The sequence below is a fragment of the Bombus pyrosoma genome, linkage group LG7 (assembly GCF_014825855.1).
Source record: "Bombus pyrosoma isolate SC7728 linkage group LG7, ASM1482585v1, whole genome shotgun sequence".
Classification (NCBI taxonomy): domain Eukaryota; kingdom Metazoa; phylum Arthropoda; class Insecta; order Hymenoptera; family Apidae; genus Bombus; species Bombus pyrosoma.
Genome location: NC_057776.1, coordinates 6310748 through 6330013, shown reverse-complemented (window position 1 = coordinate 6330013; position 19266 = coordinate 6310748). Strand labels below are relative to the sequence as shown.

The 19266-nt window shown below is 33.5% G+C and overlaps 1 protein-coding gene and 1 pseudogene across 11 annotated transcripts; one reads left to right on the top strand and one right to left on the bottom strand.

Moving 5' to 3' along the window:
* Positions 1–120: 120 nt before the first annotated feature.
* LOC122569707 (sarcospan) lies at positions 121–17122 on the bottom strand. 11 transcript variants are annotated; one of them, XM_043731182.1, is made up of 11 exons: positions 16842–17122; positions 16716–16743; positions 16536–16628; positions 13464–13741; positions 11665–12006; positions 11019–11179; positions 10078–10258; positions 9315–9515; positions 2030–2196; positions 1841–1936; positions 121–1529 (listed from the first exon to the last, which is right to left on the bottom strand). In XM_043731182.1, exons 6-11 carry the CDS (start codon positions 11142–11144, stop codon positions 1122–1124), a joined length of 1179 nt encoding a protein of 392 aa, XP_043587117.1. In that variant the 5' UTR covers positions 11145–11179; positions 11665–12006; positions 13464–13741; positions 16536–16628; positions 16716–16743; positions 16842–17122; the 3' UTR covers positions 121–1121. The 11 variants fall into 11 exon arrangements, with proteins under 11 accessions (XP_043587117.1, XP_043587118.1, XP_043587111.1 ...); XM_043731183.1 differs by having other exon boundaries at positions 13464–13641; XM_043731176.1 differs by having other exon boundaries at positions 13464–13641; positions 16536–16743.
* Positions 17009–19104, top strand: LOC122569818 (annotated as a pseudogene).
* Positions 19105–19266: the final 162 nt, after the last annotated feature.

Below are 19266 nucleotides of genomic sequence, written 5' to 3'. Positions count from 1 at the left end.
TTAAAATTTTATAAATTGATTTTCTACCAATATGCATACGTTATGACATAATTTACAGATGCAGTTTTAAAATTCATTCCTTAAAGACAGGAATAGCGATGAGGTATAAAATCGATGATATACAAGTATAGAAATTAAAAAGCGTTTCACTCACGCTCCTAATTTATTTCTTGCTTACATTACAAACACGATACACGTACGAATGAACGAACACACACACAAACGCGCGCGCGCGATACATTCACTTGCTTTCTTTACTATAATACACCTAAAATACTGACGATCCACACGGAAATTAATCGTGAAAATTACTTTGCAGGAATCAAGTTCTGACTCGATTTCCTTCTGAATGCGTTTCTACCATCGAAAAGAGCTTGTTTCCTTTTAATTAACCTTATAATAATAATATGAAACTACTCAAATATGTTATTCTTTAGTAAAAGAGAATTTGTTTTAGTTCAGATATTATAACCTATGAAGTTTTTCTACATTATCGATGAATTATCAAAAGTTACATTACATGACTTGACATGTTAACAACAAATTACATTCATCCTTCTTAAAAATATACCAATTACTACCTATTTAGCAATGTACTGCTTAGTTATGATGTAATAAATATTAAGAACACATTAAGAAGATTTTTAAATAATTAGTAAATTCAATTACACGATCATTATCCTAGTCTTCCTGACTTTCACCTATTAAATACCACTTTAATCAATTATAAATATGATTTCTTATCAATCATTCTAATCTTCCCTAAGTTTATACATACTGTATTACAAACGTTCGCTTGAGAACCACTTGTAGATCTATTTTATTATCCAAGACTAGCTCACACGTATTTCAACGTGTTACTTTTGGTATGTATCCTCAACATAAACAGAAGTATTTCGTTATTAGTCCGTTGTCGTATTAAAACACATATATTAAAAGAGCTCTTCCAATGAGTTTTTTAAAGTAAAATCACCGTTATTGTCGTTTGTGTAACATCCACTGCTAAATTTCCGGGAGAAACTGTCATTAATTTCGAAACACCTTCAGAATACTCCATCATCCATCGTTAATGATGAATAACGAAGATACGATGTTTCTTCGTCAGTATCATGTGAAGACTGTCATCGTTCGTTCAGATTTGGATTGTATATTGGCCTGCTGCTGAGGAAGTTGTTCCCACTGATGGGAGTGGTTCTCACTTGCATGTATTTTGGCCTTTTGTGTCTGGTACTCCAATGTAGGTAGGTATACCAGCCCGATACTAAGGCTCCAAGGGCGTTGCAAGTGGAGGAAAAGATGAGAAGAATGATCAAAATACTCTCTACTTCGGGACAATTCAAATCTATGTATCTAACTGCCGATTCGGTGAAGTTCGACGTATTCCCCCGAGGCCTGCACACGCAGGTAGCGTTTAATACCCGCGCTGGGTTGCATTCCAGGCCCATTAAACGCGCCAGGTGTATCGCAGAGAATACACACGCGATGGAACAGGTCACTGTTGCTAGAGTTGCCAGTAGCACGCTGATTACCTGTTTAAAAAAAAGAAAAGATATTAGTGGAAATACGTAAGTAATAAAGCAATAAACTACGTTGAATAAAAAATGTGACTCAAACTTCCATACTAACAAAAAAGAAAAAAATAGATATTTTATTTGAACAATGTCAGATTACTTTAAGATGACTGAATTTGAAATCTAAATTACAAGGAAAGCTATAATTTATGTACGATTAAATAAATTTTGTTAACTAGTCTTTAGACATTTAAAAAATTTCATGGAATACAAAGTACATCGTTTGAAAGTAATATATATGCATGTGTTCTAAAATGATGAACAATCACCTTGATCAAAGTGAGACACAATCCAGGACTCATGACGGGGTACTCCTTCTTGAAACAACACAGCAAGCAAATACCGAAGCTACCCGAAAGTAACAACTGCAAATGAAGAAAGGAAAGAACTAATGGCGTTTCCAGAAGACGATGTTTTCCAAGAAGACGGTCAAAGATTGTCATTACTTGAATACTCACCGGCATTCCACTCCAATAGGGATTATCCGCCACAGGTAGATGAGGTGCCCAAAGTAATAACCATAATGATAACGAAGTTATCGCGACACCGAGAATCGTTTGCAACGCTGCTAAACACCGTCCTAACCGCCAGTGATAAACCAACGGCGGTAGGAATTTTTGAGGTCCTGAAAAAGAAGAAATATTTAAAACATTTTGTTCTATTACTGAATATTTGTATTTTTATTATATTTTTCATTATCGCGGTGATCAATCCTTCCATTACACATTTTTTCAAATTAAGTAAAGTACATAGTAAACGAATATGTACATGGATTGAATTAGTTAAGAAGATAAAATGAAGCTAAACTCGTTTAAGGACCTAATGATCAACAACAAAAAATAAAACCTTATCAACAGGTATAACCTTTAATCTATATGCCAACGTCTCACTTAATGAGTAGTTAAAAAATAGGATCGCTAATACCATTCGATCACCTATCCAATTACATAACATACCTCTATCCATTCTACCTGCTTCGTATACGAACAAAAAATTGATTTCATTCTATCCATTATACAATGACCGATACGTTCATACATAATTTGATGAAAACATTAATAACAAAATGATGGTACTAACGTGATGACTAGCCTGCGGATATTTATGCAAATTCATATTCTTATGAAAATAACTAGAAGAGTATATGCAGGACTTAGATAGGGATTTGCTTCTTGGATGTTTTATACATTTTTGTGTATTATGCACATTTTTGTATTTTTACACTCTTTTTCCATAGATCAGCGATTTTCAATATTCTTCACCTCATTGCACGCCTAATTACTGAAATCCAATGTTACACCAAAACAAAAGAATATATTATACATATTTGGTTCAAAATAGGGCATTCACATCAGATGGTTATTATTATCTCGGATATTGTCATTTTTTTATTTGATAATCTAAGGGGAAAAAATAAGCGAAAATGTAAACCTTGACTATATAGTCAGGTATTGCATATTTAAAAAATTCCCATGACACATCGGTTAAAAATCACTGCTATAAATACATGAAAACCCGCAGTCATGTGATGACACTGATGTTTATCAATGAGAAGTGCAAGACTTGGACTTCAATATGAGCCATAACCTATATACGTATGAGCGAGAGGAAGATTTCTTTCAAGCTAGTCATGCCGCTTTTTACGCAGGGGCACGTACGGTGCTATCTCCTGATGTTTTTCTCGCAGCTCACGACACACATTTTCCCATAGCGATCGACGGTCGATACGACGTGACAGATTCTGAGAAACGAATGTAGGGCCGAAAGAAAGGAGAGTTTCCGAACGAAACGACCTCGCTGTCCCTCCTTACAAGGTATCTCAACCGAACGACCGAACGTGTGCCGTCCTTGCCGATGCGATGTCAAACTTCGCTGTCAGGAAACTCGCCCACCAGAATTCTTTGTGCACCGTTTACAACGGTAATTCAAAGAAAAAAGAAAAGTAACGCGTTAACGCTCTCGCCCACCGTCATGCTGACTTGTGCTAATGTTGATGGCGATAGGTCGTGATTCCATTAGCGGTCTTGCGAAATCGGTGACAGGTACGATCAAAGAAATCTGGAATTAACGATATTTCATTTATAACGTAGGCACTAAGATTATCTTACGTAATGGCAGATATAATAAAATATGCTTTTCCTATTGAGTGGAAAAAATTTGTATTGTCGCAATATTGCCATGTAATTGACACTATAAGAACATTTTTATCGGTAGGCTATATATGTTTATGCATTTATGAGAAATTTAAAAAAGGTACAGAAGAGCGCGAAGCACATAATTAAAGGTGTATAAAATGAAACAAATCTCTGCTTAAGTTCATCTACATAAACATTCACAGTCTAGTTAGAAGAATAGATTAAAAGATTTGGTTGTTATTTTTATAAAATTCTTCTGTATCCATTGTTAACGTATTCAGTACCCATATTGGTAGAATCGAAGAACTCATAATGGCCTGGAAGGATTTTGGAAAAGCTTCAGTTGGAGAAGGGGGCAAATAATCTCCAGAAATAATTCTGTGGCTGCATACCCAGCTGAGTTTCCCATGTCCAGGAAAGAGAAAACTGCAAGGACAGCTCCTCGCACGAAGAATAACAAACGCGTCTTAAACCCTCGTTGCCTGACTGATAGTCGATAATGATATATTGCACCCTACAATACCATGAGTAAATCTCATTCACATATGAAACACGGAGATTTTGAAAAGGGGCTGGAATCACCTTCGATCACGTAATCTTTGAAGAGTTGCAAAACGTATCTGCAAGAGAAAGAATTAGAATTTATTTTGAATAATTTAAAGAAATCTCACAGTATTGTAAGCGGTAAGATTTAAAATTACAATAGTTGTACTGTATTACGGTGTACAACGGATACAAGCTCAGAAAAGTAGAAGATTGGGCTTTACACTGTGTAGAATGCTTCCTATAAAAGAAAATTCTTTCACTCTTTTCTTGCAGGATATTACTTGACACCCGAAGAATATTAATGGGTGGCTGAAGATCGATGACCAACGAATAACGCGTATGGCGAGAAAAGGAATATACGAAGTTTACGACGGGGCATAAAGCGACACTGCATTCTCATTCGTCGCACTACAATCGATAAGGGGTCTCTTTTGCACGAGGCTTGCATACAGAACGAGTCCTAACTGTACCAGACGTATGTACAGACAAGAATAGAAGAAGAGAAAAATTAATCTCCCTTGGGATTAGTCTCCAATCGGATTTATAGTGGTTCGCGAAAGTATTTGGACACATACTATAGAAAACTTTAATATACAATAACGGACAAGAGAAAGTTTATAAAATAAGGGATATAAAAAAATACCATAATTTTACAAAATGGATTTATATTTAATAAGAACAACCGATAAATATTATATATATCATAAAATAGACGATTATTACTAATATGGTAAATAAATTTTTATGTGAAATTCATAGTATATCAATTTTTAACTTTCTGCTGTCCATCACTGTGTATGCATATTGTAGATAGGCGTTACATTTTCAAATAACGAGTCACGACTGCTGTGACTGATGTAAATAACCTGAAAATTTATTATATAGAAATTACAAAATTACTTAGTGCGAGTAAGAAACATGTTTTAATAAAATTTAAGTAAAGAAGAAACTTCTTTATATAATGAATATAATGGAATGTAAGGGAAACGTTTCATGTTTCGTATTCAAAATTTTCCATGACAAAAAAGTGATTTGTGCCGGATGCAAGCACGCTATCGCTTTTTCATTCGCGGAACGATTCACACGTAAGAATGCAAGACTCGAATGCGTGTCGTTCCCATTGTATGCGGATCCTATGTTTGTATTTGCTGCGTGTGTATGTGTATATATGCTCATTATAAGAGAAGAGAATTCTCCTGCAGAATATCGTCTGCAGGGGTCGAACAAAAACTATGCTGGACTTTAGATAAAACTTGTAGAATTTTCGTTAACATGAAAATATAGCCTTGCATTCTTATACTAATACTAATACTAATTGAATTAAAATAATTATACTTATGATACACTTGAGATTTTATAGTGAGACATCTATATGAAAATGAATGTACTAGATATGTGCAGCAATAATACATTGTATAGGTAAGGATAACTGGCTGAAATATTCGAACCATCATCTTCGAAATGACTTTGACAAGCCAAGAATTACAATATACAACGCAAGTGGGGAAACGTACTGGGTGGTACGTTTCCATTATCCGGTGACCTCGATACATGAATAATGACTCGAGTGTTCAACTTGCGTAAGAAGAAACACGGTAATTGTGTAACTACATTGTAGAGAACTACCATCGCCCACGATACTTCCGATCTCTTGAAAATCCTTAATCAACTCAGATATCACTGTACATTACGCGATCGTGTACGTTCACCTCATAGTCACGACAGATTTAGTAACTTTTTATACATGTCACATGTCAGTGATTTTAATATTGAAAATCACAGATATATATCATATTTAATTATTTAGGTCTATTCACATTGAGTGACATTAATTTCCAAACATATATTCCTTTGTATAATAACAAGTATTCTGTAAGACAGGTAAGGTTTGATTATAATCAAGCGCAACTGAAGTAAACTTAACAAAAATAGAGAATAGTTATATGATTCACAGTGATAATGTAGCAATGTAATAATAACCACTAGACGTGCATTAATATATAAAATTGCAATTGGTAAAAGAATACTTCAGCTGCACAGCATATTATCACTAAAAACATGCAGCGATGTAGGTTAACATTTAGATACGCGTGTTTTGATATCTGACCTTCCAGACAAGCTTCGTGACTCATTTGGCGCTTTATCGTTACAACACACTCATAATGAATATGGTAAACTTAATATCATTCGTTATTAAACTATAATTTTAAAAATCAACACTTCTTTAGAAGTAGGAAGAATTCTACTATTCTAAATTTCTTTTTGCTGAAATTTGTATCGATCTCTTTTTTCTTTTTTTTTAGTATCCTCTGTCTATTGCATCTGAAAATAGAATTCAACGAATGGGGATGAACCAAACCCAAGTTTTACCACATGGGAGAAAACCAAACTGAGTAATGCTCACATTTCATCCGTTTAAACCCTCGCAAGACACACGTGCTATTTACGTAACACTTCAAAGAGGAAAAAACGCTCCTTTCCAGAAGCGTGTTAATCTAATTAAGCAAATCAACACACCGAAAACAAGTCAAAATATCTTATGTATCAATATTTATTTCCTCAAAATCTGCATAAAAATATTGGACTTCGACTTTCATCATTTTACATGAAGGATCAAAATATTGTATCGATTGTTTGTGCATTTCGTTCCAATACAAAACAAGAAATTCCTCGCTAAACTGACATAACATCGCAATATTATTCCTTTTGAAAGTATCATATTACTTATGTTATATAAACCTATAACTCAGGAATTGGCTAATAGAAGTTGTGCAAAAATCACGATATTCGGGAAATTTTTTAAAAATATTTCGGATTCGATTACACATATGTACACGAATAGACAATGAATCAGTTGTTGAAAAATTTAGTATAGGAACAAATAAAACGCAAAGCGGAAGAAGCGATTAGAGTTACACCCAAAGTTCGTACACGCTAACCCGTGAACGAATGCACTTTAAAAAAGATCACATGATATATTTCCGGCTTGCTACTTCCGCTATTCACAGAGAAGCATGTGTAACCACTTTAAAGCGCCCACGGCAACCAGCGGACCAAAAAGTCTTAACCTCTTCGTTTCACCTGTTTTCAATGAAACAATTTTAACAAAATTTTTACATCATCATTTTTTATTATACAAGATGAAAACAACTGTTTTAAAAAAACATAAAGTTTATGCAATAAGATATATTAAATTAGACAACATGATTATAAAAATTGGAACATGTTTGTTACGGAAGAAAAAGAACATGTCAAGGTTTCTTTATACCTTGAGGGTTTAACCATAATTTTTTTGACTATCTCGGCAGCAACCTCGATATCACTGTTTTATTGTGACTGCGTCGTCACAAATGCAGGATGAAATTACGATAGTCACGCAACTAGCGTCTTCATCATTGGAAAGGCTCTCAAGAGAGATTGACTTGTTCTGGACCAATTTGCGTTATGATGATTACCTGGCTGTATACGTGTAACGATTGACGTCCAATCTTTTCTTTAACAGAAGTGATAATTTAACAAGTTATGTCTTAAGGGAAACAACTTTTGAGATAGGTATTACATTATACCGAACCCGACGAGAAAGGATCGATGAAGAAAACTAAATGCAATAAGGTAAAACGAGTTTAAACGTAATCAAACTTCGGAGAACTTAAATTTCGAAAAATTCTACAAATTTAAATTTAAAATCCTAGAGTATTAGATTTCATAAAAAGGAAACCTGAAGGGAACGCGTCGCTCGTGATATAAATTATTAATTGTTTGTAGCAATATTGTGCTTTCCGCCTTCCTTCGAAAGAATGTTTATTGCACCGTGAAAGGCCGCTCAGTGACATTCGAGCCTCGTTCACATGTATCATACCTGTTCTGATCTCTGATTTCGTTAATCAACAAGCGTTACGTCTGTGTTATTTAACATGAAAGCAAAAATAGTAAAGTCATCTTATTGCTAAATATTTGATCACAAAAACATTTCTCTGTCAAGAATTTTCGTAAAAGACGTGTATATATTACTAACATAACGTATAGAATTCCTAAGAGAAAGTTTTTCTTGTAGCAGGTTTTATACATTAGGATATTTTACTTATTATTAATATGGTAAAGGAAGATATGGAAGTTCCAAGAATCTGTTACTATATAGAGCCTTCTAGGTACAATTTTGAAGTATCTAATCTCTTCCTAATACCTTCAATAATAATTTCTAGAGATCCGATATGAGATATCCTGCGAGTTAATAGACATGGGCTTAAATACATCCAAGGTTTTTTAACTTTTTGTGAAATTAGTCAGCAGAGAAAGTACAACGACCTGCGAGGATATCTAATAGTGTGAATCATAGGGTGTATGATAAACCAATAAGATTCAGTGTAAGTTCTTAAAGTACATTTTAAACAAATGGATTAAAGATGAACTCTATTGCACGTGTTTCACTGCACATACCTGAACTTTTATTAGGTTTATAAACTTTTGTACTTTATTCCAGAATATATCACCATATTTTTATACACATAAAAAATTAAATGTTTTTTGTTATAATGACGATAAATCAGGAATCGATTAAGTTGAATTTTACATTTCTTAGCATGTTTAATTTTTGTATTTGATTTTAAATAGCAGAAAATAATAATAGCAAAAACAAGCAACATCCTACAAGCAACAGGAGAATATGTTCGGTTCAAAGCATTCAAGCATGGAAATTACATTGCGGTTGATTGAAGTTTTAAAAATGTCTCTTAATTAAACAATGGTGTCTCAACCTCAAATTAATGATAAATTAAATGCCTTGTCTTTTAAATAATTTTAATGAATGATCTAAATTTAACAAAAGGTACACTGTTACTTAGTAAATATTTTACAAAACTAACAAAATAAAATAATTCTTTTATTATTTGAATTATCTTAATTATATATCTTTTTTAAAAACTCAATCCTTAGAGAGGATTATATTTTTATCTATGTTAATAGGAGATAAGTAGACAAATTTCATGGAAATATAAAAGAACAGCGGAAGAAATTAACAAGTAGAGATTTATGAATTAAATAAAGAAAGTGGTTGTGTACTTACGATGACCGCTGCGATGCAATACGATCATCCTGCTGTGCCTGAGGGAATTCCTTGTGGGCGTGTGCCGACCAGCAATTTGAGCGGCTGCCAAGTTAACGGGAACCGTGGTTGACAAACAATTGGCCATTGACGGGGCGCGACCCAACTCTTTTTCCTTTTCTAACCGATAGATTTTCCCAATGTTCCCTGTCGATACTGCACCTGCCACGGTAAATTACGACCATTACAGGAGAAAAACAAAATTATAATTTATTAGATTTCTTCCAATTTAATAAAATTATAATTAATTTGAATTTTAAAAAATTGATTCTTTTTCAATTTTTTATTAGAATCATATATATTATCAAGATGGTATGGCTAGAAAGCGAGCAAGATTTTCTGCCAGGCTTTGTTTTACCACGACGTTGTCTGATGCACGAATAAAATGAAATTCGAGAAAGTTTGCTCGAATACCTAGTGCTAGCAAAGTGTCCGACCGAATTTCACTCGTGACCGTTCTATTTACAGTCGAATAACTTTCCTAGGGAGAGTGGCGGCATATCCAATTCTGTCTAAAGTTAAAAATCCCTCCGGTTATCTTAATTAACACTCGAGAGTGGAGAAGATAACGAAGAATATTAAAACATCATTTAATAGTATGTATTTATTTTATTTTTCTTTTTTTATTGTATATATATTTTGTATCTGAATTGATAATGAGTAACCGTTTCCATCAGGGAAATAATTAAGTAGAAAAAAAGAATGGAAAGTTCACTAAACTTACCGGTGACCTTGGCGTTCTGGATCTTCGACACGTTACCAGCACTGACTGCGCTACTCACTCGATTGTTGTTATTGTTGTTATTGGCCGTGGCCATCGACGAGCTAATACCGTTGTCACGAACCTGATTCAAATTGTCGGCGCTTAGAGCGGAAGTCACGCAAGGTGCCACCATTGGCACGTCCTGAACAGCGAAATAGAAAAATGCAGAGATTATTATGAATCGATTATATTTCAATTAAACGACATAGAGAATCTATATAACAATATGTACTTTTATACCAACAACATATAATCAAATACATGGACTTATATGACAAAAAAAAACAATTTCATTTTAACATCCAATTATACGATTGAATTACAGCCATTCATTTTATATATTTACTTTAATTTATGTAACATTGATGTTGTTGATCAAACGTATTCTCACATAAACATCGTTTACTTTTACTTATGTATATACGAGTCGATAATTCTCATACATCATGCCTTGCGGTTTATCTCACTCTCATTTTTCGTTTAACCAAATTTGTGGTCAGGCTATAGACTGCTCATTGAGGCAAGTCTAAATTAATTGAACGCACTTGATCAGTAAGTGATCCACAAACATATATTATCTCATAAGAAGATCGACCACACACCACTCTATATCTTATGTATAAAATAAGATAATTAATTAGTATTCAATCTGAAAAATTAGTTAAATAACATAAATAAATGTAAGAAGAAAAGTCGATTAACATTTATATGGAGATATTAATATAAAAATTAATTTTTATTTAAATACCCTTTAGTTGATGATACTTAAGTACTAAATATCGTTGTCCGTTATGCTGTATATTATTGATCTTGTAATGGATTCTCAACACTGACTGTGTATCTTGACACAAACGTAAATAGTAAACGTAAATAGTAACACGTGGTATGGTACTAGGGCTCACCTTAAAATTATCGTAAAAGCTAACAGGACGACTCCTTGGCGCGTACTGAATCTCCTCGTCGGGCTGCATTATGCTACCACCGTACGTAGTTGTGTCTAAGGGCTGCGCGCGCATCTCGCCAGACATCCTGCGGTTCTTGCTCTTCTTACCACTTCCGGCGGCTGTGAAGTTACGATGAAGCGTGATAAGATTTTCTTTGTGACCTCGTCAAAGATACCTATGCTTTTCTCAACTCAAATAGAACAATGCAAATTCGTTACCTAAACGTTACTTATTACATAATCAGAATTTTAAATTCAAAGAAGCAAATCAAAATTTAAAATTAAAAATTTCAGATTTCAACTTTTACTAAGCGTTTAATTTTTAACGAAATAATTTAAATTGTTTTAAAGTCCGGAGAAGAAGAGTTAACTCCTTACACGCTGAATTTCATGGATATAATAATTTATTTATTTATAGATCCACTATTTTTAGTACAGTTTTTCAAATTTCGATCGAAATTAAATTGTACCATGTTTACGATTGGAAAAATTGAAATCGAGCTATCTGAAATTTATTTTTATTATCTTTTAATAATTAGATTTTTAATTTTAATCATAAAATTGTTTATTAAAGGACAATCTGTTTAATAAGTTAATATTTGTACCTGAACAGCCGTGTCAGCTCATATCAAGGTTTCCCCTTGCGACGGGCAGAGAAATTACACCTCCTTGATCTTCAAACCGCAAATCTTCCACTTCCCGCAAACACACCTGCACCTTACGCGATCATTGTATGAATCACAACGGCTGATTTGCAGACGATGGATCAAAGAGAAATTTCTCTTAATCTCCTTTGATGTATCGTAAGTCACGCGTCGAATTCTCTATCTGGGTTTAAACGAAGGAAAACAGTCGAAGAATCACCACGATCAGCGTTCCTCGATTTCTCTGATGTTCTATCCACGTGACCAGTCACGTGCGCCCACTATCCGTCACCCCGTAAACGTCTGAAAAATAAAGAGAAATCGTCAGTCTGGGAATATACGTATCGTTTTCTGATTCAATCGGTTTGTATCAATTACTTGAGAAAAGTACTGCGCGTAACGTAGCGTATTTAATTATTAACACAGAGCTGCCGATTTGATGTACACACATAAATACATATATTACATAGAAGTGTAATTACAATGAAACCGATATGATAAAAATTAATAAATATATGTAATTATGTCTCTATTTAAAAAACGAAAATATTAATATTATTAAAAACACTTACATGTTTTTAGTAATTACAGAAATAAAAAGTTTAATAACAATTATTTAGCCTAGTTTGATACTCCTAGTGCTTTTGTCGAACATAATTGAAAGTGCATTAAGCAGGCAAACTTTCAAACTAGGATGAAGGAACATGATTAATTTGATTGGTTGCATATTCTACAATTTAAAATGATTATACAGTAGCGTATCTAGCTATTTATTAGCTTATGACTGACTTTTATGAATATAAAAAGAAAGTGGTAAAAATAATTTATATAAAGTTTTACTTATGTATGTAAACAATTTTTATATATTTTATGTGTTATGATTCGTATACTAAAAAAGTCAACAAAGTCAAGTAATCTTTTCTGACTGATGAATCATTTGAAATTACAATGTAATGAAACGTCACACCTCGTTGCACGGGAAATGTTTCCTCAGGAGGAATGAACTGGTCCCTTTACAGACCCTCGAAGCGTACTTAAAAGAAAACGTAACTTTTTCCCGTGGGAACTACGAGCATCGTTCATCGTCGTTGATTCGATTGCCCTGACCTCGTGGGACAAGAAGCACAGTCAATTAAATACCCGTTTCGTGGACCACGTGCGTTATAACCTAAGTGGTACATAGCGAATACAAAACTTGCTATTGCGAAGCTGTGTTTCGTAATATGCAACAGGTGAGTTTCAAATGAATGTGTCACGAATATAGGAAACTCTACAGAAGTAAGCTACAACGTTATGAGATCCTGTTAGAAAGTATGTATTATCAGCACGAATACTTTCTTCGTTTAATGGTAAGTATGTATGTAGCTGAGAAAACTGTAAATATAGAAACGTAGAATTTATAATTCTATTTCATATATGTGCTCTATTAATATATGTATAAATATAATTCACATGTAAAGTTTCTTACCAAAGGAACACAAATTTCCATAGTTCGTATAAGATCAGTTTTCTGAATTCAATATCTGAATTCAATTTTCTTTACAGAATAAAAATACATACTTTCTCTCTGAATGAGTATCTGAAAAGTATCTCTAAATGAGACTCTGAATTATTGATATTCAGAATTCAAATAAAAAGTTAGTCACAAAAATTGAAGTTAAATGTTCCGTCAATGTTTGTGATGGTCAGTTATATCACAGAGGTTCGTTATTAATTATCTTACTATAATACAACATTATATTATAATACAATAGTACTACCTGGATCTTCTATTAGGCGACTGTGAGCGGCGCTTTACTTTCACGATACCAGATCTGAAGTTAATAGATACCGACCGGTGTTGCGCAATATGGTACGCAACGCAATGAAACCGTGGCGCGTTGCGACTCTGTACAATGCTGTGACCTACCTATGCTCGGACCGGTGTTCGGGTTACGGCTGGAAATAAGTCATTTCTCCATTAAGCTCCTTTATGCGGCGCTCACAGTCACGTCACCGTGACCAGGAGTTTACTGAACTCTAGAAGATTCGCGAACGCCTAGAAAATTGCATGATTATCGTATTTAAATCTTTGCTTTCAACTCAATTAAATCATTTGCAAATATGTACGACCTAGACAGTAGTTCACAAAAGTATTTCAACACTTGTAGAAAACTTTTATGGATATATTATGTATATCATAGGGAAAATTTTGCAATTTTATTAGCGTTTTAATGAGATGTGACGTGTTATAATGATTATATTGGAAAAGTTTAAAACAAATCTAAAAATGTACGTCCATACTTAGGAGCTACAAGGTATTTAGTGCGAATATACATTTCATAGAGATTACGAAAGTATTTAAACAGACAATTATCTATTATATTAATAAACCTCAATATTCAGTGGAACCATCTTTACCATTTATTATGTGTTTAAGCTGGTTATTTATACTGTATACTAATTTTGTACTGAATGTATACATTTGCAGCAAGTGCGTGTAACTTCTACATACATTTTCAGATTGTTTTAAATGTTTCATGTAATGCATAGAATTTATACATAAAAGCTTAATATAGTGTCCAAATACGTATTTTCATCAGATGTAAGTACTGCAATATTTTGTTTCATATGATACTAGACTTGGGTACCTCGTAGAATAAATTTCCACTCGATTCGGTTTGTACTGCATTCTAGAAATTTCTACAATGGTTAATGATATGTAATTTTCCTGTTTTTTCTTTTTAGTTGTGTATCTCAAAGGAAACCAGCGTCGATTAAAAAAAAAACCTCATAACAAAAGAATGCGTAATGAGACTAGACTAGACTAGAACGCAGTTACTATCGCTTATTTCCAGTTATTTCCTGCATTTAAGTTAGATATAATAATATCGCTGCTTTTTTTAGAATACCATGTAGTCGTAAAATTCATGAGTTCCTGTCAGTCTTTTTGTATAAATGACGCGCTCGATCATTCCTGTACTTAATTATAGGGAATGAGATAAACCCATCGCGATCTATTTGTGCGTTACGTGGATGTATGAACGTGTGCCTGCCAAAATGTGGTGTTGCCAACTATAAGAAGGATAGAAAATTCATAAGATTACATAAGCGCGTTGCGAAGGAAAATAGCTTCATTTTTTACATAAATTCTTTAATTGCCAATCTAAGCAATATTTATCATTCTAAAAGCATATATTTTTAAGAATAATCTTATACTTTATTTAATCTCTAGTATATTATCTATACGTCTATATTATCTGGCGTCTTGTTGCTAAATACTCTATGTGTTTTAGAAATCGATAGAATCATAATGAATGGAACAGAACGTATGAAATGGAGACTAAAATAAATTGTACAGCAGTTAATTCAAAGTCCTCATCATGATTAAGATCACATCAAAGTGCAATCCTGCACTTGGATCAGATTTAGCAATTGCACTCATGAAAATGTAATCAACTGTATACATAATTGATACGCGTACGTATATTTCATGATTAGAATAAATTATGATTGTCGTCATCAATGAATTGAATTATATTAAAATGTACATTACTATACAATTAATTGGACAAAGACAAAGCTAATTATTTGATAAATGAAGAGACGGAAAGAATAACATTGTGTACAGCACATTTTATTGATAGTGAATGTAATTGCAAAGTTAATCTTCCTTTTGTCTTAATTAAATTACATATTATAATTAAATAAAAATATACATAAATATGTAATACTTTTTTTTTTAAAGTATAAATACAATACATATGCTATAGATATTACAATTTCTCAATAATACTATGTATTTTGTAATATTTTTTTCTTATTCTTAAAGTTCTCTTCATTTTTCTCTTAATTATTCATAGACATGAAAGACCAATTCAGATGTTGCTTTTTTTAATAAGATAAAATATCCATAGGTGATTGATGCCGCGTGAAAGAAAAATACGTACCATATAAAAATGCTAATGTCCTAAGATGTTTCTTTTTTAATGCGACAGAATATTCTAAAGTGGCTGACACTAGTTAAAGAGAAAAAGTTCAAAGATTCGCAAATAATTCAACGCATTCCAGACACTTGAAGGCGGGAATTCAGTAAGTTTGCGCGAGAAAACGTTCAGCACGTGCGACCTACGATTATTCTAATTAAATTCTCCGGTTACAAACCATTCCCAGGGTTCATGAACGTGCGACTCTTATCGAGGCCTGAAAGTGCGATGTCGCCCTATTTTACACGCCATTGTTCGACGTCTTTCATTCAAAATGAGCTTTAAAAGAGGCAAAATCACCGGAAGGATCCTGTCTTCGAGCCTTTGTGCGCATACAATATACAATAGAATGAAAAGCATATTTCATATCTTCGCCAACAAGTCATCTATTCGTGCGACTCTATATGGACTTTAAAATCTTAGACAACATTTATATCTTCTTTTTTAAAACAAAGAATATTTCACAGTAATACAAAGCTTATGTTACTCATAAATATGTTTTTTTCTATCTTCAGTTTTTCAAGAAGATACATGTCTATTTTATGTCGGTTTGAACAAGAGAATGACATCAATCTTTTTTGCTACGAAGTAATTAAATTCCAGTATATTTCGGAATGGAGACCTTCGGTTTTATACGTTTATTGTATCACTGTTATCAGACAAGACAAATGCCTTTTTTCTTGTTTACGATATCCGCGCAGCTGCTGGCTTAATGTGCACGCGCGAATGCTCGCGTTACTTCGCCTTAATAACGTAACATAAATCATTACATAAATATATACCGGGTTCCGACATATTAGTTGTTACAGAATTAACGAACATCGTCAGAGGAAAGTGAAACGAGAGAGAAACTGCCAGTATAAATACCTAGGATTGTGGAAGACAGTAAATGCCCACTGATTTCCTTCCCATACCACAGCTATCGTCCTTGCAGGATTTATTACTCGGCACGTGTGACTCCTCGACCAGTCAAATTTAGATAAAATGTACAATTAGTATTCACTGAATGTCCAGTTACATAATTTAGCACTGATTATTGTTTCTCACCATTGATTCAATTTTACATAGGAGAAAACTATTAAACAATGATAAATATAAATGAGATATAATTAAAAAGTAGAAAGAATGAAAATATTCAAATACACCTTCATTTTAGATTAATTAGATATTTACATTAAAGTGTTTTGTAGCATTGACCACATAGAAAAGCAAATTTACCGAGGATGAAAAGGTTTTTTACTTAAAAATTGTACGAAGCACTTGAATGAAGAACACTTGTTGAATCTAGTCCGATGGTAATTTATTAAAATTCTATTCTTACACAAAAACATCGTTTTTCTATGGAACTAACAACGCGTGAGTAACAGTATGAATAACTTAACAATTCAGATTCCTAGAGAAAAAATTACACAACACAATGTTGTTCCACTGGCGTCGCAGTGACAACTGAAGTCTCTAGTTTCGCGCGTCTCGACGAGGCTCCCGAGACCCCACCAAAGTGTTCACCAAAGTCGAGGCATACCAGGTGTCAGCGTACCTCAAACCGTACGAATCACGATGCAAATGACGATTACTTGGCGAGGGACGCTTCCATCAACAAAACATTTCGCATTTCACGCGATTTAAACGGTGCAAATACCGCTTACGAGATTTGCACAACGAATAACAAAAGACTTTATAGATTTCTTTTTAATATAGTAATTGCTTTAAACTAATACGACTACAGCGTATCTTTTAAAGTCGATCTTTCAGATGATGAGAAGAGATTAAATAGAAAGAATAGTCCTAAATAAGAAGAATAGAAAGATTAGAAGAGAAACTTCTGGATAAAAATATTATTAAATTAATAAGAATGTAATGATCAACGACATTTTTATTTATATTATTTAGACGAAATTTTAAAGATCTTTTAAATCTTTTAAAATATTTTGATATAATATAATATATTTTAACTCAATATTATACAAATATACAGCATAATCTCTATTTATAGTAGATAACGACACACCTTTTTTATTTATAACACTTTATATCTCTCTTTCCTCTACTTATACGTATAAGAGAGCCGGATGTCTTGATTTTGAAACCAGAAAAACGATTTTACTTTTTTTTTTAACTATCTGAGCACCACTGTCCCCTCACTTTCACGTCCTCCACCATGTTTCAGAAGGAGGCTCGATGAAGGAAGTTGTCATAGCGAGAAAAAGGGTGAAAGAAGAAGGGGAATCGGTCATGCCCAACAGTTGACGTTTACCTTGAACAATTTCTTGCAGCCTTATTGCAACTCTTTTTCGTCGTTGTTTTCTTTCCTGTTGAATGGTGATCATGATATATACTCCGCTTTAAAGGATCACCTTAGGGCAGTTGGTGCAAAAAATATAAGACGTTGCATAGTCACGTAAAACTTTAAATAAAACAGTACAATAAAATCCAAGGTCGACAACATGATTAAACGCACAGGTAATAAATTCAACAGACAAGTTCTTTTTAGTGGAATTTTTTCAATGAAATTACATAGAAAAGCCTTGCATCAATATGTAAATATCAATCAACATGTATATCAATCTGATTAAACTTAGTTAATTATTATGTAATGTTTTGGATTAGTTATGCTGTGGAAGAACATACACTTTTAATGGAGTTCATTCATATCGGAAGCATCTGTGTCGCGTAAAAAGCAAAGGAAACAACTACGTACCAATTTCAGAATCGGATAACTTTTAGTAATCAGATTGTGTGTCGCACGAAACTATTGCGAATCGGCTGATCTTTACCTTGATTATACCATCAGCTGACACGATTACATATCTCTAATTACTTGCAATGTAGGTAAATATTAGGATATTCCAGAAAGTTTTGCAGTTTCATTTCTTTTTAAACACATAATCTTTTTTATATTGACAATCTTTAATTTTCCAAATGAAACAATTTATACTACCAAGTACAAGTGGAACGTTTCACTTTTGTTCTAGCCGTCCGCTGGCAATCGCAGCCACCCACACGACGCCGTTCATTCATCCACGATCATTTCCTCTGCTTTAATGAGACCTACCACCTACGACCGGTTCCATATAAATTACGATTCTTTCTCGTTCGAACGTATTGGTATTTCCTCTGTCTCTCTGTTTTATTCTCATCCATGTCGTTAGCGGTCGTCCACGGTTGGAAGGGGAAAGGCCGCCAGGTTCGCGAATACCTGCGGATGAAACCGGTCTCTCGAAATCGTCTAAGTCGAGAACCACAAAAGAACGACGCCGGCCGCGAGAGAAATTCCATTTCCAGCGGAGATAACGCGTTCCCCTCGCTCTTAGCGGCGATACGTTAATCACTTAACGATTTATCGACGTTCCATCGCTTAATATAAATGAGCCAAGAAGAAATTGGAACAAGATTGGAAAAGGATTGGAACAAGAGAAAATAGAATATTCTTTGAACTACTGGAAAAATGAAAGGGTGTAAAATTTAAAAATTGACAGAGAGAGTATTAATCTCTTAAGGAGTGATTCATATAAATATTTGAGTATACATTAAATGTTGATAAACATTAAATGTTGCATTAATACAAAGTTGGCTCATAATAGCTGAAGAGATAAAAAAA

What these genes read in the sequence shown, in the direction of transcription:
- LOC122569707 (XM_043731177.1), bottom strand. Translation starts at nt 11,144, where the DNA reads ATGTCTGGCGAGATGCGCGCGCAGCCCTTAGACACAACTACGTACGGT. An exon ending in GCTTTTACGATAATTTTAAG is followed by an intron (nt 10,259 to 11,018) that starts GTGAGCCCTAGT and finishes TTCGCTGTTCAG; the next exon opens with GACGTGCCAATGGTGGCACC. An exon ending in ATTGCATCGCAGCGGTCATC is followed by an intron (nt 2,197 to 9,314) that starts GTAAGTACACAA and finishes CTTCTTTTTCAG; the next exon opens with GACCTCAAAAATTCCTACCG.